The 26,345-nt window shown below is 37.9% G+C and overlaps 1 protein-coding gene across 1 annotated transcript in view; it reads left to right on the forward strand.

Moving 5' to 3' along the window:
* Positions 1 to 26,345, forward strand: part of LOC115120934 (protocadherin-11 X-linked-like) — a 324,301-nt gene that overhangs the window by 140,447 nt on the left and 157,509 nt on the right. Inside the window, exon 4 of the mRNA XM_065019983.1 lies at positions 9,462 to 9,521. Within this exon, the coding sequence (XP_064876055.1) occupies positions 9,462 to 9,521 (60 nt within the window). The remainder of the gene's footprint in view (positions 1 to 9,461; positions 9,522 to 26,345) is intronic.

The raw sequence follows: 26,345 nt of genomic DNA on the forward strand, positions 1-26,345 counted from the left end.
CTGCTGTATTCTCCCCTGCTGTAGTCTCCCCTGCTGTAGTCTCCTCTACTGTAGTCTCCTCTGCTGTAGTCTCCTCTGCTGTAGTCTCCTCTGCTATAGTCTCCCCTGCTGTATTAACCTCTACTGTAGTCTCTTCTGCTGTAGTCTCCCCTGCTGTAGTCTCCTCTGCTGTAGTCTCCCCTGCTGTAATCTCCTCTGCTGTAGTCTCCTCTGCTGTAGTCTCCCCTGCTGTAGTCTCCTCTGCTGTAGTCTCCCCCACTCTAGTTTCCCCTGCTGTAGTCTCCCTTGCTGTAGTCTCCCCTGCTGTAGTCTCTCCTGCTGTAATCTCATCTCCTGTAATCTTCTGGTCTCCCCTGCTGTAGTCTCCACTGCTGTAGTCTCCTCTGCTGTAGTCTTTCCTGCTGTAGTCTCCCCTGCTGTAGTCTCCTCTGCTGTAGTCTCCCCTGCTGTAGTCTCTCCTGCTGTAGTCTCCTCTGCTGTAGTCTCCTCTGCTGTAGTCTCCCCTGCTGTAGTCTCACCTGCTGTAGTCTCCTCTGCTGTAGTCTCCCCTGCCGTAGTCTCCCCTGCTTTAGTCTCCCCTGCTGTAGTCTCCTCTGCTGTAGTCTCCTTGCTGTAGTCTCCTCTGCTGTAGTCTCCCCTGCTGTAGTCTCTCCTGCTGTAATCTCATCTCCTGTAATCTTCTGGTCTCCCCTGCTGTAGTCTCCCCTGCTGTAGTCTCCCCTGCTGTAGGGCCCTCTACTGTAGTCTTCCCTGCTGTAGGGCCCTCTACTGTAGTCTCCCCTGCTGTAGTCTCCCCTGCTGTAAACTCATCTCCTGTAATCTTCTGGTCTCCCCTGCTGTAGGTCCCTCTACCGTAGTCTCTTGAAAGGCACGATACATGTATTTATTAGACAGAAACTTCTGTCGAAGGCGTACATCAAACCAGAGTAGCGTAACGGACAACTCAAAACACATAGGAAGAACTGGGACATACAAATACATTTCTAGAAACATACTGTCAATATTTGACTTCAAAACAAAGTGATTGGGCTCTTTGATCTGGATAGCTAACATATACAATACACACAGCAGATATTTCCTGGCGCTGTAATGAGTGAGCTAATATATTTTAACAGGATTAACAGCATTCAAATCACATTTCATTCTCTTAGCAGAACAAAACAATGGTGTTCATAGAAGGTATGTTCATTTATTATTACAGCTGCAGAGAAACGTAATCTTACATCCCAAATGGCACCCTATTTCATACAGAGTGCACTGCTATTGAACAGGGCCCTATTGGGCACTGGTCAAAAGGTGGTGCATAACATAGGGAATTGGGTCTCATTTGGGACGCACACTAAATGTAATGCGTCCTTATCTCATCCATGAATATTTCATCAATAAACTAGACGCAATGCAGCTATCTGTGAATCTGTCTCTGAGTGTTAATATGAAATCTGTGTTATGTGTTTTCATTATCTGAAATCTGAATACAATGGTTATGACATTGATTTCAACGTAAATGTAATACCGTATAATAAAGGTTCTGACTGTCTAATCTACAAATCACCCTCTGGTCTAGTGTACTGGTAGATCTGATAAGGAACACATCACATTATCGACAAGCACAGCAAAGGTCCCTGGATTACACCAACCACATAATGATGTATTGTTCTAGTCCAGAGCCAAGATCAATCAATCAATCAATCAATCCTATTTTAATTGTCACATGCTTCGTAAAACAACAAATGTAGACGATAAGTAAAATACTTACTTATGGGCTCTTCCCAACAATGCTGAAAGGTGATTTTTCTTTTTTGTGCGAGAAAAGTGTAAATGATCTGAAACTCGTGTTCGAAGAACTTGTGGTGAGACTTGGAATTGGTCACTAAACTACCCTGAAGTCCTGCCTTTACTAAAGACAACAGTATATTGCACATCAAGGATCGCTTTAAATACCACTGTCATTTATTTAATGCTATGAAAAGCTGAGACTCTCATGAACGTGCACGTCTAGTCTGTTTTGCTCTATGACGTTCACAAGCAACACAAGAGTGGTTAGAAGGTAAATGGATCTTCTACATAGAAGATACTAGGAAATCCCAGGTCATAGTGTCTATAGTACTGTAATGGGTTCTTCTACATTGAAAAGCATAGGAGATACCAGGTCATAGTGTCTATAATACTGTAATGGGTTCTTCTACATAGAAGTTACTAGGAAATCCCAGGACATAGTGTCTATAGTACTGTAATGGGTTCTTCTACATAGAAGTTACTAGGACATCACAGGTCATAGCGTCTATAGTACTGTAATGGGTTCTTCTACATAGAAGATACTAGGAAATCCCAGGTCATAGTGTCTATAATACTGTACTGGGTTCTTCTACATAGAAGTTACTAGGAAATCCCAGGTCATAGTGTCTATAATACTGTAATGGGTTCTTCTACATAGAAGATACTAGGACATCCCAGGTCATAGTGTCTATAATACTGTAATGGGTTCTTCTACATTGAAAATCATAGGAGATACCAGGACATAGTGTCTATAATACTCTAATGAGCTCACTGTAATAAGCTCACGTACATAGTTGCTGTCAAAAACTCCAAACTCCACACAGTTGTTGCTGTTTGATATTCATTTCCCACTGAGCAAACAGCATTCTTATTAAAACGTTTTTGTCATGTTTTTGCATGGTGGACCTTATACATTTGTCAATAAAACTCATGAATGCAAGTGTTTATGTCAAGTTGTTTTGTATATGACTTGTAACCCTGGTTGTCCTGGACATAACACAGTAAAAGACTTCAAGGTGTGGCTAAATATGAGGGCAGATCAAGCAGATGAATAGAAGCAGTGAACCCTAGGTTTTTCACTGTGGGAATCCCTGGGACCATGATTAATTGGGAATTCACACTGCGCAGTGGTGGATTCTCACTCCTAAAAAGGAACTGGGTCTGCTTTGGAGACGGGCTCAGCAGAGGCGACAGGCCTCGGTGTCTCCATGCACCTGTGGCAAAGCTGACATATCAAAGAGCTCCTCTTTGTCAGCCAGTAGTAAGTCTGTTTCTTACCTGATGGCAGAGAGATTAGAGCACTTTGCAGCCTATCGCTTCAAGCACCGTGTGGAATTTTGTTTGATGCTGCTAAGGAAACGCAGGGGGGTTAAGTTCTCAGGGACAGGGTAGCATCTCACGCAGAGACTTCCTTAGACTGTCGCTATTTTCATGACATCCTGAGCCTTCTAAAGTGAAAATGTCAACTATGTGTCACAAACAGACTTACCTGGACAGAGATGTTATGTTGTGTAGAGACTCTGTTTGTATGGAGAAGTATCAAGCGCCAAAACAAATAACTAGCTATTTTTTAAATATATATTTTTTAGAATTTTTCCCCCTTTTTCCTCCCCAATTTCGTGGTGTACAATTGTTAGTAGTTACTATCTTGTCTCATCGCTACAACTCCCGTACGGGCTCGGGAGAGAGGAAGGTTGAAAGTCATGCGTCCCCACAACCCAACCAAGCCGCACTGCTTCTTAACACAGTGCGCATCCAACCCGGAAGCCAGCCGCACCAATGTGTCGGAGGAAACACCGTGCACCTGGCTACCTTAGCTAGCACTGCGCCCGGTCGCTGGTGCACGATGAGACAAGGATATCCCTACCGGCCAAACCCTCCTTAACCCAGACGACGCTATGCCAATTGTGCGTCGCCCCACGGACCTCCCGGTCGCAGCCGGTTACAACAGAGCCTGGGCGCGAACCCAGAGCCTCTGGTGGCACAGCTGGCGCTGCAGAGCCATTACCCACTACGCCACCCGGGAGGCAACATCTAGCTATTTTTAAGACTTGTTTAGTATTCCATTTAATGTTGGAGAAGAAAATGGCTCTCGAACTGCATTCAGATTCTGACAAGTAGAAGACATTTAATTAGAGTCTTATTTTATTAACACATTACATTCTCACCATACCGTAATATCGCTCTCTCAAACTCAGAAAGTGCATACTATTATTGTTCTGTTCACAATCTGCATGGAACAGGAAGACACATCCGCAGATTGTGAACACAACAAAAGTAGTATCTGCTATAAAGGCATTAGACACCGATGACGTGCACTGTCTGAGTTTTAATTGTTTGTAGAAAGAGCATACAGGGTCATTGAAAGGGGTTGCTGACATCAACCTACCGACACAGAGTACTGTGGTTTAACCTTGCAACAGGACAGCCGATTCTCTTGGCCTTTACATGGTGTGTTATACTGTAAGCTCTTCTCAGGTTACAGTAGCGCATCACATTGTGTATATATACACTGTGTATGCTGTGTATCATATACATACCGTATAATATATCATATTGTATGTATACTTTATATACTGTTTATCATTTCATATACATACTGTATAATATATCAAATTGTATATATACTGTATATACTGTTTATCATATACATAGTGTATAATATATCATATTGTATATATATACTGTATATACTGTTTATCATATCATATACATACGGTATAATGTATAATATTGTATATATATTGTAATATATATCATATTGTATGTATACTGTATAATATTTAATATGTTATATGTAGTATAACATATCGTATTGTATATATACTGTATATCATATTGCATACATACTGTATAATATCTCATATTGTATATATAGTGTATATCATGTTTTATACATATTGTATAATATATCATATTGTATATATATTGTATAATATATCATATTGTATATATATTGTATAATATATCATATTGTATATATATTGTATAATATATTATATTGTATTTATACTATATAATATATCATATTGTATATATACTGTATATCATTTTATATACTGTACAATATTTCATATTGCATATATACTGTATATCATATTGTAAAATATATCATATTGTATTTATACTGCATTATATGTCATATTGTATATAGATGATATAATATATCATATTGTACATATACTGTATATACTGTATATCACATTGTATATAGGAGATATATTTAGATTGTATATACACTGTATACATACACATCATAATATATCACATTATATATACAATTATATATACAATGTGAAATACAGTATATACAGTATATGTACAATATGATATATTATATCATATATATATATATTGTATACATCTACTATACATATAATATTGTATATATACTGTATATTTTATCGTGTATACATACTGTATAATATATAATATTGTGTATACATACTGTATAATATATCATATTGCATATATACTGTATAATATATCATATTGTAAACATAGTATATTCTATATCATATTGCATTTATATTTCTATAATTTAAAATATTGTATATATACTGTATAACATTTCATATTGTATATATACTGTATAATATATCATATGGAAATATACTGTATATTACATCATCATTGATACATACTGTATATTACATCATATTGTGTATATACTGTATAATATATCATACTGTGTATCCATACCCTATAATATATCATATTGCATACATTTTGTGTAATATATCATATTGTATATGTACTATATTCTATATCGTATTGTATTTATATTTCTATAATGTATAACATTGTATATATACTGTATAAAATATCATATTGTGTATGTACTGTATGTAGATTATATTCTATATCATATTGAATTCATATATGTTTTTATATTGTATATATACTGCATATTTAGATTGTATATATACTTCATAATATATCATATTGTATACATACTGTATAATATATCATATTGTATATATACTGTATAATATATCATATTGTATATATACTGTATAATATATCATATTGTATATATACTGTATAATATATCATATTGTATACATACTGTATAATATATCATATTGTATATATACTGTATAATATATCATATTGTATATATACTGTATAATATATCATATTGTATACATACTGTATAATATATCATATTGTATATATACTGTATAATATATCATATTGTATACATACTGTATAATATATCATATTGTATACATACTGTATAATATATCATATTGTATACATACTGTATAATATATCATATTGTATATATACTGTATAATATATCATATTGTATACATACTGTATAATATATCATATTGTATATATACTGTATAATATATCATATTGTATACATACTGTATAATATATCATATTGTATACATACTGTATAATATATCATATTGTATACATACTGTATAATATATCATATTGTATATATACTGTATAATATATCATATTGTATACATACTGTATAATATATCATATTGTATATATACTGTATAATATATCATATTGTATATATACTGTATAATATATCATATTGTATTTATACTGTATAATATATCATATTGTATATATACTGTAAAATATATCATATTGTATTTATACTCTATAATATATCATACTGTATATATACTGTATTTTACATCATATTGGATATATATACTGTAAATATATCATATTGTTTGCACGAAGCTCATGAAATAAGTGAAAACTGTGTAGGAACGCATGTGTTCAATAATTGAAAATGGAGTTAATCAAGCCATTCTCATCATACCCCCCATGGCAAAACACACACACACACACACCGACACACACGCACACACACACACACACACACACACACACACACACACACACACACACACACACACACACACACACACACACAGAGACACACACACACCAACACACACACACGCACACACACACACACACAGCTTCCTCGCCCTCCCCCTGCCTCCAAAAAATCTGTCATGTTTATGTTCATTTATCCTGATATAGTAACAGTTCCAGTATCTACTCTTTGGGGGGAAATTGTTTCAACTAATTCAGACAACCAAGCTTGGCCATCGGCCCTTTAATATTACATGAGATGAGTGTTACGCTGTTTGCTGCTGCAGTGCCTGTGAAGCTAGCTAGCTGGGGTTGTGTGTGTGTGTGTGTGTGTGTGTGTGTGTGTGTGTGTGTGTGTGTGTGTGTGTGTGTGTGTGTGTGTGTGTGTGTGCGCGTTCGTGCGTGTGGCTCTTTCGCTCTCCATCATCCCCAGTAGTTATTGTTGCTACAGCCAGATTCTCTTTAAGTTGTGATGAAATATAGATGTTGGTAGTCTGGACAGTTCAGTGTCTCTTCTCTCCTGGTGATACCATAAGGAAGACATTAATGGTGTCAGGGAGCATTAGGAGTGCGTACCCCGGTAACATAATTAGATATGAGGGGCTAACAACTGACACCTGCCTCCTGAGGTAGCTAGTTAAGGTTTCAGGGGGGGCTAGTCTGTGAAGCCCTACTCCATTCCATGTGAGGCCTGGTCATTCCCCCTGTTGTGAGTGGTTCCGTCGTTGTTAGGCTCTATATTCCCTGTTGTGAGTGGTTCCGTCGTTGTTAGGCTCTATATTCCCTGTTGTGAGTGGTTCCGTCGTTGTTAGGCTCTATATTCCCTGTTGTGAGTGGTTCCGTCGTTGTTAGGCTCTATATTCCCTGTTGTGAGTGGTTCCATCGTTGTTGGTTCCGTCGTTGTTAGGCTCTATATTCCCTGTTGTGAGTGGTTCCATCGTTGTTAGGCTCTATATTCCCTGTTGTGAGTGGTTCCGTCCGTCGTTGTTAGGCTCTATATTCCCTGTTATGAGTGGTTCCATCGTTGTTAGGCTCTATATTCCCTGTTGTGAGTGGTTCCATCGTTGTTAGGCTCTATATTCCCTGTTGTGAGTGGTTCCATCGTTGTTAGGCTCTATATTCCCTGTTGTGAGTGGTTCCATCGTTGTTAGGCTCTATATTCCCTGTTGTGAGTGGTTCCATCGTTGTTAGGCTCTATATTCCCTGTTGTGAGTGGTTCCATCGTTGTTAGGCTCTATATTCCCTGTTATGAGTGGTTCCATCGTTGTTAGGCTCTATATTCCCTGTTGTGAGTGGTTCCATCGTTGTTAGGCTCTATATTCCCTGTTGTGAGTTGTTCCATCGTTGTTAGGCTCTATATTCCCTGTTGTGAGTGGTTCCATCGTTGTTAGGCTCTATATTCCCTGTTGTGAGTGGTTCCATCGTTGTTAGGCTCTATATTCCCTGTTGTGAGTGGTTCCGTCGTTGTTAGGCTCTATATTCCCTGTTGTGAGTATTCTATATTCCCTGTTGTGAGTGGTTCCGTCGTTGTTAGGCTCTATATTCCCTGTTGTGAGTGGTTCCGTCGTTGTTAGGCTCTATATTCCCTGTTGTGAGTGGTTCCGTCGTTGTTAGGCTCTATATTCCCTGTTGTGAGTGGTTCCATCGTTGTTAGGCTCTATATTCCCTGTTGTGAGTGGTTCCGTCGTTGTTAGGCTCTATATTCCCTGTTGTGAGTGGTTCAGTCGTTGTTAGGCTCTATATTCCCTGTTGTGAGTGGTTCCGTCGTTGTTAGGCTCTATATTTCCTGTTGTGAGTGGTTCCGTCGTTGTTAGGCTCTATATTCCCTGTTGTGAGTGCAAAGGCATAGGTTTCCCTTGAACAATGGGGGGACAAAAACATTTACTTCCTAGTGACTCTGAGGGAGGGGAAGGCACTGACATTGCAAAGATCCAATCAATCCCAATGTCCTTTGTGAATGTGTGCTACTGTGTATCTGCAAACCCCAATATACATCATATTCTCTATTCAGTGCACTACTTTCGAGCAGGGCCCATATTTAGTGCACTAAATAGGTACTAGGTTGCCATTTGGGACAGAGGCTGAATGTGTGCATATGCAATTACACCCCACCATATCCTGTTGACAGTTTTGTTCATTTGTTCCTCGGGTCGTTTCAAGATGCATTTATAAAAAAATAAAAAATTGTTGCTGCAATTGTGCGTCTTGCATAATCACAAGCAGCAGGACCATCTGTTGCCGACATACCTTAGCAGGTTATTTTAATGCTGTTTTCTTGTATCTGAATAACGCATCACCGTATTAACAAAATGATAATCATCTGACTGTAAGGTCTGTGTTGTAAGTAGTAGGTCTATGTGTCATGTGGAATCCTCTGACTGATAAAGGAGGTTTGTAATCTTTCCACAAAGGATAATAAAGGGAATAGAAAACATCATAACAAAATAACAACACATTATTATACCCTGAGAATACAAAAATTAAAATAAAAAGTAAGATTATATTCTCAAGATTACGACCATAAGGCTACAGTGCATTTTTATTCTTGGATTATGAAAAGGCTAAAACCACGCCTGGTGCTGTAGTAGGGTCACTTACGCACGGTATGGTCGAGAGAATAACGGAGAGAAAATAAGTAGCATCTACTGTTTGTCCCAAATGGCATCCTATTCCCTATATAGGCCTATGGGCCATGGTCAAAAGTAGTGCACTACGTAGGGAATAGGGTGCCATTTGGGACGCAAGCCCTACTATCACAAATAGTGTTGTGTTGGAAATGGCCCTCCACAGTATGCATGCTTCTGATAATGTGTTTTTCTATCTTGTAGAATCAGGGCCAGACACCAGAGAAGTCCTTCAGCTCAGTCGCATCTACTTGTCCCCATAAGGTAAGCTCTTCCTAGACCTATACAGGATACAGTATATTACTCTATTTTAACCGATACAGTATATTACTCTATATAAACCTATACAGGATACAGTATATTACTCTATATGAACCTATACAGGATACAGAATATTACTATATATATATACATAGTATACAGGATACAGTATATTACTCTATATATACATAGTATACAGGATACAGTATATTACTCTATATTAACCTATACAGGATACAGGATATTACTCTATTTTAACCTATACAGTATACAGTATATTACTCTATATATACATAGTACACAGGATACAGTATATTACTCTATATTAACAAATACAGGATACAGTATATTACTCTATATATACATAGTATACAGGATACAGTATATTACTCTATATATACATAGTATACAGGATACAGTATATTACTCTATATTAACCTATACAGTATACAGTATATTACTCTATATTAACCTATACAGGATAGAGTATATTACTCTATATTAACCTATACAGGATACAGTATATTACTCTATTTTAACCAATACAGTATATTACTCTATTTTAACCAATACAGTATATTACTCTATACAGGATACAGTATATTACTCTATATTAACCTATACAGGATACAGTATATTACTCTATATAAACCTATACAGGATACAGTATATTACTCTATATTAACCTATACAGGATACAGTATATTACTCTATTTTAACCGATACAGTATATTACTCTATATTAACCTATACAGGATACAGTATATTACTCTATATAAACCTATACAGGATACAGTATATTACTCTATATATACATAGTATACAGGATACAGTATATTACTCTATATAAACCTATACAGGATACAGTATATTACTCTATATTAACCAATACAGGATACAGTATATTACTCTATATATACATAGTATACAGGATACAGTATATTACTCTATATTAACCTATACAGGATACAGGATATCACTCTATATTAACCTATACAGGATACAGTATATTACTCTATACTAACCTATACAGGATACAGTATATTACTCTATACTAACCTATACAGGATACAGTATATTACTCTATATTAACCTATACAGGACACAGTATATTACTCTATATTAACCAATACAGGATACAGTATATTACTCTATATATACATAGTATACAGGATACAGTATATTACTCTATATATACATAGTATACAGGACACAGTATATTACTCTATATTAACCTATACAGGATACAGTATATTACAGTATATTAACCTAAACAGTATATAGTATATTTTGTATACATATTTCTACATGTATATAGTGAAGCTGGATTTCTGTTGTTCACAGGGATGTTTAACTAATACAATTTAAAATCATATTTTTCCTGTTAAATTGTGTTAATGACATCCACACTCTTTCTTTTGTTGCAATTAAGAATTACTCCTCAAACTAAACAAATGTAAATTAGAATTAGCATATATTTAACACGATATGAGAATGTCAAATGTATTCAAATAATTTTCCCACTAGGCTATGCAGAGTAAAAAAAAATCCATCATCCTCCAGACTTATTCAAGTGATCATCACACAGTTTTAGTGTAAACTAACTTTTTACACTTGACTCTGCCACTGCTTCTACTTGTGAACGTGATAATGTGCGATGTAGTGAAATCCTCTCACGTCTTCCAGTTCACTTCGGGGAAAAAAAAGTGTCAAAATGCCCATGTTCCTTTTCTGGTTGAATGGCACGGTCAAGAGTAAAAATACACACACAACAAACACTCGAGTCAAGAATAAGCCGTGTTAAAAAAGAAACTCAGTTGAGAGGACAGTCTGACAGCCTGTCATCGTGTGGTCAGCTGAAACTACACCTCTTTTCAGCCTAAAAACTACAATCCGGAATTGGATAACAACTACATGTTTGACTCTCCACTTGTTTCGGATTACAGCCAAAGGGGACGGGGCTAGGGAAATGTACAACCTCTCGTATTCATAGACAACACTCTAGATGCAAGGACTGACAGTCCAACGTATAGATTTACCAATACTCTGAAGCTGTGCACTCAGCATGTTAATGTTGTAAACAATGGGAAAACACCTAATATTCTGGGTTATGTTAAAGTTACTGACAGTTGCGATACACTCACAAGGCACTTATAATGCTTCTACACCTGCATTGCTTGCTGTTTGGGGTTTTAGGCTGGGTTTCTGTACAGCACTTTGAGATATCAGCTGATGTACGAAGGGCTATATAAATACATTTGATTTGATTTGATTTAATTTATATTCTTTGAGAATCAATGGCAAGGCAAATATAAAAATCTCAAATTGAAATGCCCTTTGAACAGCTAGGTTCCCCAAAATCCCAGTCTGCACCTTTAATGTTCGGGACAGCTTTCTAAAGTGACTCTTGTGCCATTGAAAGCTGCCGACTGGATGATATATATCGTGGCGTGTCTGACTGCGTTTGACAGTAAATAATACAACGCGATACTGTCCCCTGTCATTGGGAAATAATGAGCGAGGCAATCAGCTTTGTCCTGAGTCGGTCGACACAAAAACGACACTGGAATCCCCGGCACGTCCTTCACATGGTCCTGAACTGGCACCGCTCATATTGAGATCACCTCTAATAAGACGAGCTTGGCGATATTGATGTCGTTGGGCCGCATCCCAAATGGCACCCTGTTCCCTCTGTAGTGCACTACTTTTGACGACATAGGGACAAGGGGGTCATTTGAGACAGACAGTACGTGTAAGTCTGTGGCCACTTTATAGGGAATTGGGAGCCATGGGCCTTGGTCAAATGTAGTGCACTATATAGGGATTAGGGTGGCATTTCAGATGGAAACAGTCATATTGGCATATCACCAGGAATAATCTGCATGCATATACTGCCCTTGAGATTTTAGGAAGCGTTTGCAATGTCCCTCTCTCATCAGCCGTCTCTCCTTAAAACAGCTGACGCAATAGAATGAAGCAACGAATGCCACTTTGGCTGCTATGCCCGCGGGGCACATGTTCACGTCTGGTCCACCCACATTATTCTCCATGATCTGGATTCACAGAGCATTACACACAGAGCAGAGAGAGAACACAAGGCCAGCACGGTATTATACTGTCACTCAGCTACATTACACACAGAGCAGAGAGAGAACACAAGGCCAGCACGGTATTATACTGTCACTCAGTTCCATTACACACAGAGCAGAGAGAGAACACAAGGCAGAGAGAGAACACAAGGCCAGCACGGTATTATACTGTCACTCAGCTACATTACACACAGAGCAGAGAGAACACAGAGCAGAGAGAGAACACAAGGCCAGCACGGTATTATACTGTCACTCAGCTACATTACACACAGAGCAGAGAGAGAACACAAGGCAGAGAGAGAACACAAGGCCAGCACGGTATTATACTGTCACTCAGCTACATTACACACAGAGCAGAGAGAACACAAGGCCAGCACGCTATTATACTGTCACTCAGCTACATTACACACAGAGCAGAGAGAGAACACAAGGCCAGTACGGTAATATACTGTCACTCAGCTACATTACACACAGAGCAGAGAGAGAACACAAGGCCAGCACGGTATTATACTGTCACTCAGCTACATTACACACAGAGCAGAGAGAGAACACAAGGCAGAGAGAGAACACAAGGCCAGCACGGTAATATACTGTCACTCAGCTACATTACACACAGAGCAGAGAGAGAACACAAGGCCAGCACGGTATTATACTGTCACTCAGCTACATTACACACAGAGCAGAGAGAGAACACAAGGCCAGCACGGTATTATACTGTCACTCAGCTACGTTACACACAGAGCAGAGAGAACACAGAGCAGAGAGAACACAAGGCCAGTACGGTATTATACTGTCACTCAGCTACATTACACACAGAGCAGAGAGAGAACACAAGGCCAGCACGGTAATATACTGTCACTCAGCTACATTACACACAGAGCAGAGAGAGAACACAAGACCAGCACGGTAATATACTGTCACTCAGCTACATTACACACAGAGCAGAGAGAGAACACAAGGCCAGCACGGTATTATACTGTCACTCAGCTACATTACACACAGAGCAGAGAGAACACAAGGCCAGTACGGTATTATACTGTCACTCAGCTACATTACACACAGAGCAGAGAGAGAACACAAGGCCAGCACGGTATTATACTGTCACTCAGCTACATTACACACAGAGCAGAGAGAGAACACAAGGCAGAGAGAGAACACAAGGCCAGCACGGTAATATACTGTCACTCAGCTACATTACACACAGAGCATACAGACTATCCTCTGGGGTCTGAACATTGTTCATCCTTTGTTTATTCCATTGACACACCCATGTGTCAACCCAAGTAACATAATAACAAAATCCCCATCAAAATATGTCAGTTTAATCTAGAGATATCAGGTGTTTTCCATTGACGGAGTCTAAATCCACCGTATACGCCTGTGCCGGCATTCTTCATCTGCCGTGGAAGTAGGCCGAGCTACAGCGCTGCTTGTCAGACCATGAGGCATCCCCCCAAAAATCGGGATATTCTCTAAAATATATCTGTAACACCGTCCAAGTCACGGGACTTGTTTCAAGTTGGCACCGCTGATGTGCAAACTTCTGTCTGTATCATCCGAACGGTTTTGCCATACATATAATTAACGCCACTCTGGAAAGGGGAGTCTCTCGTGAACACGATGGTGTTCTCCGTTTTGCTCTACAACCCCCACAATTGTCACCGGACTTGCCTGAAGCTAACCCATTCAAACGAATGGAAGCATGGAGGTAGTTTTGTGCCCCTCAAAATAAGGTGTTAAATTTGAGTAAAACACGTTTACTACATTCCTGAGCATTCTTATATCTCTTAGATATAGGACAGACACTTCAAAACTGTATTCCTTATGATTAATTGTTTTAGTGTATCAATACACCTAGTCACGACAAAGATACATGTGTCTTTCCTAACTTAGTTGCCAGAGAGGAAGGAAACCACTCAGGGATTTCACCATGAGGCGAATGGCGACTTTAAAGCAGTTACAGAGTTCATGAATGTGTTATTAATTTATGAATGTCTTATTCGATGTGATTATATGGGCTATAGCAAAGGCAAAATTCATTATTTATTCTAATATGTTTTTATATATATATTTTTTTAGACCTAAAGGAGTCCTAAAATTTAAAATCAAATAGCTACATGACCCTCCCCCCTACTGACTATCCTCTAAGGTCTGAACATTGTTAAACTACTGACTATCCTCTAAGGTCTGATTACTGACTATCCTCTGGGGTGTGATCCTTATTAAACTACAATAATATCTCAAATTAAACGCATGGTCCCTCCACCAACCCACCCTATTCAAACCCATTTCATCTTCTCTATTTGGTGTCTTGCTAAAAAATCTAAAGACTCACAAAGAGAATCAGTGAATAATTGATCAGCGAAACCCCTCCTCAGAGCTTGACAAGGGCGAGGGCTGAAGCTATAATATTTCTTGAAGCAGGCATATTGTAAGACATTGCAAACAGCTGAAGAGGATTCTGAATAACACTATTTTAAGGATTTTTTAAAATCTTTTCGGTCACAAAATATTCAATAATGAAATGAGTCCATATTTTGTACTAAATCTTCAATAATAAAATGACTCCATGTTCTGTGTATAGTGTAATGGCGGAGGCAGATGGCAGATGGTTGGTGTGATGGAAGGGGACTGGTTCATCCACCTCTCCCTGTATGGGGTTGCATGCCCAACCCTGTCACTGCCAGGTTCATGAAATTACTATGGCAAACAAAATCATTACACATCCCTCCTTGTGGGACCATAACAGTGTCACAAATAGCAACCTATTACCCTTTATAGTGCACTTCTTTTGACAAGTTTCCATAGGGCTCTGGTCAAAAGTAGTTCACTATAAAGGGAAAAGGGTCCCATTTGGGACACATCACATGATGTCATGCAGGGTTTTCCTTTCTTTGAATAGCAAACTTGCCGTGTGGTCCTGGTATCCATGCTGCTAACACCTTATTTATCTCGCATGCTTGGTCAGTCCACTATGCAATATACAAGAGCATTATAGCTGTTTAGCATAGAGTGGAGTAGTATCCTAGTATGAATTATTCATCAAATTCAATTACATTTTATAAAGTTTTTATAAAAGTTTACAACTTTACATCAAACTTTACATATTTTTTTTACATCAGCAGTCACAAAGTGCTTTACAGATACCCGGCCTAAACCTAAACCTAACCCTAACCCTAAACCTAAACCTAAAGCTAACCCAACCCTAAACCTAAACCTAAAGCTAAAGCTAAAGCTAAACCTAAACCTAACCCTAAACCTGAACCTAAACCTAAAGCTAACCCTAAACCTAAACCTAAACCTAACCCTAACCTAAACCTAAACCTAAACCTAAACCTAAAGCTAACCCTAAACCTAAAGCTAACCCTAAACCTAACCCTAAACCTGAACCTAAACCTAAACCTAAAGCTAACCCTAAACCTAAACCTAAACCTAAACCTAACCCTAAACCTAAACCTAAAGCTAAAGCTAAACCTAAAGCTAACCCTAAACCTAAACCTAAACCTAAACCTAAACCTAACCCTAAACCTAAACCTAAACCTGAAGCTAACCCTAAACCTAAACCTAAACCTAAAGCTAACCCTAAACCTAACCCTAAACCTAAACCTAAACCTAAACCTAAAGCTAACCCTAAACCTAACCCTAACCCTAAACCTAAACCTAAACCTAAACCTAAACCTAAACCTAAACCTAAACCTAAACCTAAACCTAACCCTAAACCTAACCCTAAACCTAAACCTAAACCTAAACCCCAAAGAACAAAACACGTAGAAGCAGACATGTTTCTTCTAGATTGGGATATCTATAATATAATCTCTGGATAACACGTCTATGTATAAACTGTTGTCAGAGTCTTAAAAGCCAAGGAAACCTGCTGATGAATAATGATATCTTAAATAATATAGTATAGTATAATATATTATAGTATAATATAGTATAGTATAATATAGTATAGTATAATATTGTATAGTATAATATTGTATAGTATAATATAGTATCGTATAATATAGTATAGTATAATATAGTATAGTATAGTATAATATAGTATAGTATAATATTGTATAGTATAATATAGTATAGTATAATATAGTATAATATAATATAGTATAATATAGTATAGTATGATATAGTATAGTATAATATTGTATAGTATAATATAGTATAGTATAATATAGTATCGTATAATATAGTATAGTATAGTATAATATATATAGTATAGTATAATATAGTATAGTATAATATTGTATAATATAGTATAGTATAATATTGTATAGTATAATATAGTATCGTATAATATAGTATAATATAATATAGTATCGTATATTATAGTATAATATAGTATAGTATAGTATAATATATTATAGTATAATATAGTATAGTATAATATAGTATCGTATAATATAGTATAGTATAATATAGTATCGTATAATATAGTATCGTATAATATAGTATAGTATAATATAGTATCGTATAATATAGTATAATATAGTATAGTATAATATAGTATAGTATAGTATAATATAGTATCGTATAATATAGTATAGTATAATATAGTATCGTATAATATAGTATCGTATAATATAGTATAATATAGTATAATAAAATGCTTCCAGCAGACTAACAACAGGGCTCTTCATGCAGCAATTCTCTTTTTTACCGCGCTAAACTCAAGGGTTAAGGTTGGAGTTAAACTCTAAGCAGCACACACACACACACACACGTACACGCACGCGCGCACACACACACACACACGCGCGCGCACGCACACACACACGCACACACACATGCACAAACACACGCACACACACACACACACACTCTCTCTCTCTCTTCAGGTGAAGTTGATCCTGTATGACAATCATGTGCTACGACTTTAAAAAACATTATTTTTTAAGACAATCTGAAAGTTAAAATTTTTTTTTTTTTTTTAACTAGGCAAGTCAGTTAAGAACAAATTCTTACTTTCAATGACAGCCTAGGAACAGTGGGTTGACTGCCTGTTCAGGGGCAGAACGACAGATATGTACCTTGTCAGTTCGGTGATTCGAACTTGCAACCTTTCAGTTACTAGTCCAATGCTCTAACCACTAGGCTACCTGCCGCCCCATTTGTGACCTCTGGGTCTGGCCCGGTATAGCAGCTGTCACCAGTGTACACCAGCATGTCCATATCAAAAGGCTGCCAGCTAGCCATAGAAAGAAATATACATAGAAATAATGTGGCGACCAACTGGGCGATTTATTTTTCTTTCTGCGGTTCTGTTCTGGCTTATCTGCAGAACCTCCATGTGACAAGGATCATTATATGTTGTGACAAGTCACAGACAATAACACTGGTATAGCTGGTGTACAGTGCCTTCACATCACTTTACTTGTTCCACATTTTGTTGTGTGACAGACTGTTTTTAACATTTATTAAATTGAGATGTTTTGTCACTGGCCTACATACAATACCACATAATGATAATGTTAAACAAGGTTTTCCAAATGTTTTCCAAATTGATGGCAAGCCTAAATAAATTCAGGAGTAAAACAAATTGAACAAGTCCCATAATAAGTTGTATTGACTCTCCCTGTGCAATAGTAGTGTTTATTGTATTTTTTTCAATGACTACCTCATCTCTCTACCCCACACATACAATTATCTGTAAGGTCACTCAGTCAAAGCAGTGAATTTCAAACACAGATTCAACCACAAAGACAGGGAGGTTTTCCAATGCCTCATAAAGAAGGGCACCCATTGGTAGATGTGTAAAAAAACAGAACAGACATTGAATATCCCTTTGAGCATGGTGAAGTTAATAATTACTCTTTCAAGGATTTCACCATGAGGCAAATTGTGACATTATAAACAGTTACAGAGTTTATTGGCTGTGAGCAGAGAAAACTGAGGATGGATCAACAACATAGTAGTTGCACCACAATACGAACCTAAATGACAAAGTGAAAAAAAGGATGCCTGTACAGAATTAAAATATTCAAAAAAAATATGCATCCTGTTTGCAACAGGGCACTAAAGTAATACTGAAAAAAAAAAATCCAAAACAATTAACTTTTTTTGTGTTATGTTTGGGCCAAACCCCAACACATTACTGAGTACCACGCTCCATATTTTCCTACATAGTGGTGGCTGCATCATGTTATGGGTTTGCTTGTAATTGTTAAGGACTGGGGAGTTTTTCAGGATAAAAATGGAGCTAAGCGCAGACAAAACCCTAGAGGAACACCTGGTTTAGTCTGCTTTCCACTAGACACTGTGTCACGCCCTGACCATAGATAGCCATTGATCTAGTTTATTTCGTTTTATGTGGTGTTCTAGTTTATATTCTATGTTGGTGATTCCCAATGATTCCCAATTAGATGCAGCTGGTAATCTCTAATTGGGGATCATATTTAAGTAGCTGTTTTTCCCCACCTGTGTTTATGGGATATTATTTTGAGTCGGCGCACGTATCATCTCGGTAGTCACGGTTCGTTGTTAGTTTATTGTTTCTTTGTTTTTGTCTTTGCTAAGTTTCACTTTATTATTAAAATGATGTGGAACTCAACATCTGCTGAGCCAATGTTCGACATTTATTCCGGCGAACGTGACACACTGGGAGATGAATTCACCTTTCAGAATGACAATAACCTAAAAAACAAGTACAAAACTACACCGGGGTTGATGACCAAGAAGACAGTGAATGTTCCTGAGAGGCGTATTTATAGTTTTCACTTAAAATCTACTTGAACATCTATGGCAAGACTTCAACATTGTTGTCTGATCAACAAACCATTTTACAAGAGCTTGAATAATTTTGTTGAAAAGCTCTTAGAGACTTACCCAGAAAGACTTACAGCTGTAATCACTGCTAAAGGTGCTTCTACACACTATGGAGTCAGGGGTCTGATTACTTAAGCAAATTAAGATATTTCTGTATTTAATTTTCAATGAATTTGAAAACAATTCTAAAATAAATGTTTTAACTTTGCCATTTAGGGGGTATTTAATCAATTTTGAATGTAACTCGGCAAAATGTGGAGTAAGTCAATTGGTCATGAATACTTTCTGAACGCTCTGTACATGTGATAGCAACATGCAGACATTATGAATACTTTCTGAACGCTCTGTACATGTGATAGCAACATGCAGACATTATGAATACTTTCTGAACGCTCTGTACATGTGATAGCAACATGCAGACATTATGAATACTTTCTGAACGCTCTGTAAATGTGATGGCAACATGCAGACATTATGAATACTTTCTGAACGCTCTGTAAATGTGATAGCAACATCCAGACATTATGAATACTTTCTGAACGCTCTGTACATGTGATAGCAACATGCAGACATTATGAATACTTTCTGAACGCTCTGTACATGTGATAGCAACATGCAGACATTATGAATACTTTCTGAACGCTCTGTACATGTGATAGCAACATGCAGACATTATGAATACTTTCTGAACGCTCTGTACATGTGATAGCAACATGCAGACATTATGAATACTTTCTGAACGCTCTGTACATGTGATAGCAACATGCAGCCATTATGAATACTTTCTGAACGCTCTGTAAATGTGATAGCAACATGCAGACATTATGAGTCTGTGATGAATTGCAGGGGACTGTAAAACATAATGAAATAAGTGTACGTCTTACATGCATTTACCTTCCTGTCTATAATTTCCCGGTAACTGCTTTGGCAACCTAAATGCAATTATAGACAGTAAAATACATCAGTGTAGTGTTTCCCAAATTGTTTCCCCAACCGAGTGAAACAGTTGTACACACTACACACTGCTACAGATAAGGGGCTGGAACAAATGACTCTAAGGAAAACGAGAGCAAACTATTTTCTGTAAAAAAAAAATATATATGTATATGTGGAGAATGAAAAACAACATTGTTTATTATTTTTGAAATTGATCACATTATGTCGTAGCGCATAGTCTGAATTTTGTTATCCACGTAATGTAAAAATGGGGTTCGGAATTGCATTAATTCACCTGGTTAGTATTCTGTTCGTCGTCTTCAAGCTCTGCTCTCATAAAGTCCCTACTATAACGGTTTATGAGGTTGAGTCAATCCTCTGGAGGCCTTGCTAGGCTGCCGGCTATCCTCCATTTTTAACTAAAGATGTCACCTCCCCAGTGCCATGAATCACACAACAAAGGTTAATGATGATATCAATTGATAGGTGATATGATTTTAGCAAATAGTCTGAATATATACACTGAGTGTACAAAATATTAAGAACACCTGCTCCTTCCATGACATAGACTGATTAGGGTAATCCAGGAGATCACTATAATCCATTATCGATGTCACTTGTTAAATCCACTTCAATCAGTGTAGATGTAGGGGAGGAGACAGGGTTAAAGAAGGATTTTTAAGCCTTGAGACATGGATTGTGAATGTGTGCCATTCAGAAGGTGAATGGGCAACACTAACCTTTTTTATTTAATTAGGCAAGTCAGGTTATTTTCAATGGCGGCCTTGGAACAGTGGGTTAACTGCCTTGTTCAGGGACAGAACAGCCGATTTTTACCTTGTCAGCTCGGGGAATTGATCTTGTGACTTTTCGGGTACTAGTCCAACACTCTAACAACAAGGCTACCCCACCTTTGAACAGGGTATGGTAGGAGGTGCCAGGCTACTACCAGTTTGAGTGGGTCAAGAACTGCAACGCTGCTGGGTTTTTCATGCTCAACAGTTTCCTGTGTGTGTCAAGAATGTATTATTTATTTATTATTTATCCGTTATTTTACCAGGTAAGTTGAATGAGAACACATTCTCATGTGCAGCAACGACCTGGGCAATAGTTACAGGGGAGAGCAGGGGAATGAATGAGCCAAATGTAAACTGGGGATTATTAGGTGACCGTGATGGTTTGAGGGCCAGATTGAGAATTTAACCAGGACACTGGGGGTTAACACCCCTACTCTTACGATAAGTGCCATGGGATCTTTAATGACCTCAGAGAGTCAGGACACCCGTTTTAACGTCCCATCCGAAATACGGCACCCTACAAAGGGCAGTGTCCTGGGACTTTGGGATATTTTTTTTAGACCAGAGGAAAAAGTGCCTCCTACTGGCCCTCCAACACCATTTCCAGCAGCATCTGGTCTCCCATCCAGGAACTGACCAGGACCAATCCTGCTTAGCTTCAGAAGCAAGCCAGCAGTGGTATAAAGGGTGGTATGCTGCTGGCATAAAGAATAGTCCACCACCCAAAGGACATCCAACCAACATGGGCCAGCATCCCTTTGGAATGCATTCAACACCTTGTAGAGTCTATGCCCCAATGAATTGAGGTTGTTCTGAGGGCAAAAGGGGTTGCAACTCAATATTAGGAAAGTCCTAATGTTTTGTACACTAGTGGATCTCCTCTCCTCTCCTCTCTCATGTCCTCTCCTCTCCTCTCTCATCTCCTCCCCTCTCCACTCTCATCTCCTCCCCCCTCTTCTCCTCTCCTCTTCCATACCATTCTATATTCCTCTTTCCTCCATCTCTTCCGTTAAACCAATCAGGGACTCAAGTGCCTTCCATCCAATCAATTACATCCCAAATCAGTGCAGGCCCCTTTGATACAGAATCATTTGTCAAGTCACCGCTGATGGCTGAGTGCAGGTCCCACATAGTCAGAGGCTGTGTCCACCTGGAAATCATTCTGCTCCAGTGTACTCTCCTGCGTGCCCCGTCCTATTAATGGGATGTCATTGTGTGCAGGATTTTAGTTTAGCCTTGTCCCATGGATGATGCCTGCATTAGCCTCTTACCCTCTTGAACAGACATACTCCAGAAAGCACCATCACCTTCCAAGAGCACATCTGTTTAATCTAAACTGTACCCATGTTCCCACAATCTGTTTAATCTGAACTCTACCGATGTTCCCACAATCTGTTTAATCTGAACTGTACCCATGTTCCCACAATCTGTTTAATCTGAACTGTACCCATGTTCCCACAATCTGTTTAATCTGAACTGTACCCATGTTCCCACAATCTGTTTAATCTGAACTGTACCAATGTTCCCACAATCTGTTTAATCTGAACTGTACCCATGTTCCCACAATCTGTTTAATCTGAACTGTACCCATGTTCCCACAATCTGTTTAATCTAAACTCTACCCATGTTCCCACAATCTGTTTAATCTGAACTGTACCCATGTTCCCACAATCTGTTTAATCTGAACTGTACCCATGTTCCCACAATCTGTTTAATCTGAACTGTACCCATGTTCCCACAATCTGTTACTGGCCTCTTGGCCAGTACTCCTTCATAAAAATAAGGGAATTTCTTGGATAAATAAATATTACATTAATAAAGTAGTCAGACGTACCTTTAATGGTTTATTTATGCTTCAAACCATGATGTAATTATTCACCTTTAGTTTCCAATTGTTATGTAATTCTGTTGTTAATGACCTGAAGAGAGCCATGGTAAATCCTCATCTGTTAGCATTAGCATGTAGTGTAAGAGATTGACACTGAGTTGCCTAACAAACACCATTAAGGCCTGATGGACAGGGATCCAGTCCTCAGGTGATGTAACAAACACCATTAAGGCCTGATGGACAGGGATCTAGTCCTCCTTTGATGTAACAACAACCATTAAGGCCTGATGGACAGGGATCTAGTCCTCATGTGATGTAACAAACACCATTAAGGCCTGATGGACAGGGATCCAGTCCTCAGGTGATGTAACAGACACCATTAAGGCCTGATGGACAGGGATCCAGTCCTCAGGTGATGTAACAGACACCATTAAGGCCTGATGGACAGGGATCCAGTCCTCTGGTGATGTAACAGACACCATTAAGGCCTGATGGACAGGGATCCAGTCCTCTGGTGATGTAACAACCACCATTAAAGCCTGATGGACAGGGATCCAGTCCTCAGGTGATGTAACAGACACCATTAAGGCCTGATGGACAGGGATCTAATCCTCATGTGATGTAACAAACACAATTAAGGCCTGATGGACAGGAACCCAGTCCTCAGGTGATCTTGAGTCAAAACATTCTAAAACTAAAATCCCCTTTCACCAGAGTCTAGTTTTGAAACTTCTTAGCCATGAATGTATAAATGAATGCATTAAATCATACAGTACATGTACTAAATTCATGAACACTGTCTTACTTTAAAAATACAAATGTTTTTCTCTTCTTATTATCCAGTTATATTCCAACCTCATTATAAATCAATGTGTTTCAATATGTATGAGATGCCACAGATGCCAGGTGTCTGTTCTTGGTGCTCTAGACAAGCTCTCTGTTGTGTTTGCTATACGTTCCGTTTCATAACCGGGTAGCTCTCACAGACAGTACAAAGACAACCAAAAATAAATGTTTTAATACTTTCAAAATGGCACTGAACCAGTAGCCTACAAAAAAAAGTACACAAATTATCAACAAACTAGGGTCTGTTTCTTGAAGATGTCACTTAATGTGAATCGTTAGCATCCAATGGTATTTCCCAAAAACAGTGCTGCACTAAAACTGATACAGCTGAAATTCTTAATTGAGGCATACAAAAACAGGTTGAATAAAATAAATCAATTTAGTCTACCATGTGACCGATCTCTCCAGTGGTAGCCCTTGTTATTACAGCATTATTACCATCATTATTGCAGCATTATTACCCTTGTCATTGCAGTATTATTACCCTCATTATTGCAGCATTATTACCCTTGTCATTGCAGTATTATTACCCTCGTTATTACAGTATTATTACCCTCATTATTGCAGTAGTATTACCCTTGTCATTACAGTATTATTACCCTCATTATTACAGTATTATTACCCTCATTATTGCAGTAGTATTACCCTTGTCATTACAGTATTATTACCCATTATTGCAGTCGTATTACCCTTGTCATTACAGTATTATTACCCTCGTTATTACAGTATTATTACCCTCATTATTGCAGTCGTATTACCCTTGTCATTACAGTATTATTACCCTCGTTATTGCAGTATTACTACCCTTGTTATTACAGCATTATTACCCTCGTTATTACAGTATTATTACCCTCATTATTGCAGTAGTATTACCCTTGTCGTTACAGTATTATTACCCTTGTTATTACGGTATTATCACCCTCGTTATTGCAGTATTACTGCCCTTGTTATTACAGTATTATTACCCTCGTTATCAAATCATTATTACCCTTGTTATTACAGTATTATTACCCTCGTTATTACAGTATTATTACCCTTGTTATTACATTAACCTCGTTATTGCAGTTATTACACTCCTTATTACAGTATTACTACCCTTGTTAGTACAGTATTATTACCCTCGTTAGTACAATATTATTACCCTCGTTAGTACAGTATCATTACCCTCGTTATTACCAGTATTATTACCCTTGTTATTACCAGTATTATTATCATTTCTATATTTAAAAGGAGCAGAAAAAGAAAGACCTAAAGTAACCTTTTTTTGTCTCCCTCTAGTCTTTTATATCTTTTATATGTTATGTATCTCTTAAAGCCTCTTCAGTGGAAATGATGAATCATTAATACCCTTGCATTTAACACCCCCAATCAAAGCCATTCATTATAAGAGAGAATTACAAGGAAATGATTATAGATGTGAGGCAGCTTTGGGGCAGTATGGCTCTAAAACCATTGATTGAAGCCAAGAACAAGACAAGGTCCCTTGAAAAAAGTGGTATGATATTTCGTGAAGTATTTATGTAACCTCTATATGTTACTAGTGTTAATCTTATTGATAATGAGTGGCCCGGACACTCCCATAAGCCTAAAAGCAAATGACAGCATCTCACCTTCATCTAAGCTCTCCGTCCCTTCACTGTCATCTGTCATCCGAGATATCATTTGTGTACTGCTCTTAGACACATTTCATCACTGGGAGACAGGATTGAAATATAGATTGCGTAGATAACAGCCTTGTTTGTTTTTTTTCTACCATATTTCATGGTGGTTGTGGGGTCATAATTTTCATGGTTTTGCTTTATTACAAGGAATTTACGATGTTTGAAATCCCATGACGGGCTCCTTCAGAAGGGAAATATCAAACTGAAAGAGCAGACGAAATGTCATTAGTATGATAATAATGAAGAGGATTTAACTGTTCCAGGAAGGAAGATGAGGGTAGGCGCAGGCTTGAAAAACAGGACTTCCTTCTCTCTCTGCATATTTAATTTGTCGTTATACATCCTTACCAAGGGGATGTAAGTCAAGTCTGCATGCTGAAAATGAGAGATAAAAATATACAGATATAATTTTTTTTAAACGTTTAACATAAACACTAGATGACCACCTTATAATGATTATAGTCACCGTCTGCCATCTACACCCATTATTAACATGTCCATCAGCAAAAGGGGATATGCCCCAGGTGGATGAAAAGGCCAAGGACTACATGTTAAGGAGGCCTTCCCCTCACGAGGGATAGATCCCCACTGGAATGAGTGGGTGCATGTTACTGTATGGATATTAAACGGCTGTGCACACTATGCAGAACCTGACACAATAAGGCATTTTCCCGATGCAATGAAACACTGTGCGCTGTGAGAGCATAAGTTAATGTGTATCTCCACTGCCGGGAAACAGTGGGATGCTTGGAGAAGGAAGACCATGGGAGATGGACGTACAAACGTCTCCTGAACGTACAAAGATACTAATACACTAAATGAAAACATCAACATGCAACAGTTACAGTTTATGTAAGGAAATCAGTCAATTAAAATAAACTCTTTAGGCCCTAACCTATGGATTTCAC

The sequence above is a fragment of the Oncorhynchus nerka genome, linkage group LG6 (assembly GCF_034236695.1).
Source record: "Oncorhynchus nerka isolate Pitt River linkage group LG6, Oner_Uvic_2.0, whole genome shotgun sequence".
In the NCBI taxonomy this organism is placed as follows: domain Eukaryota; kingdom Metazoa; phylum Chordata; class Actinopteri; order Salmoniformes; family Salmonidae; genus Oncorhynchus; species Oncorhynchus nerka.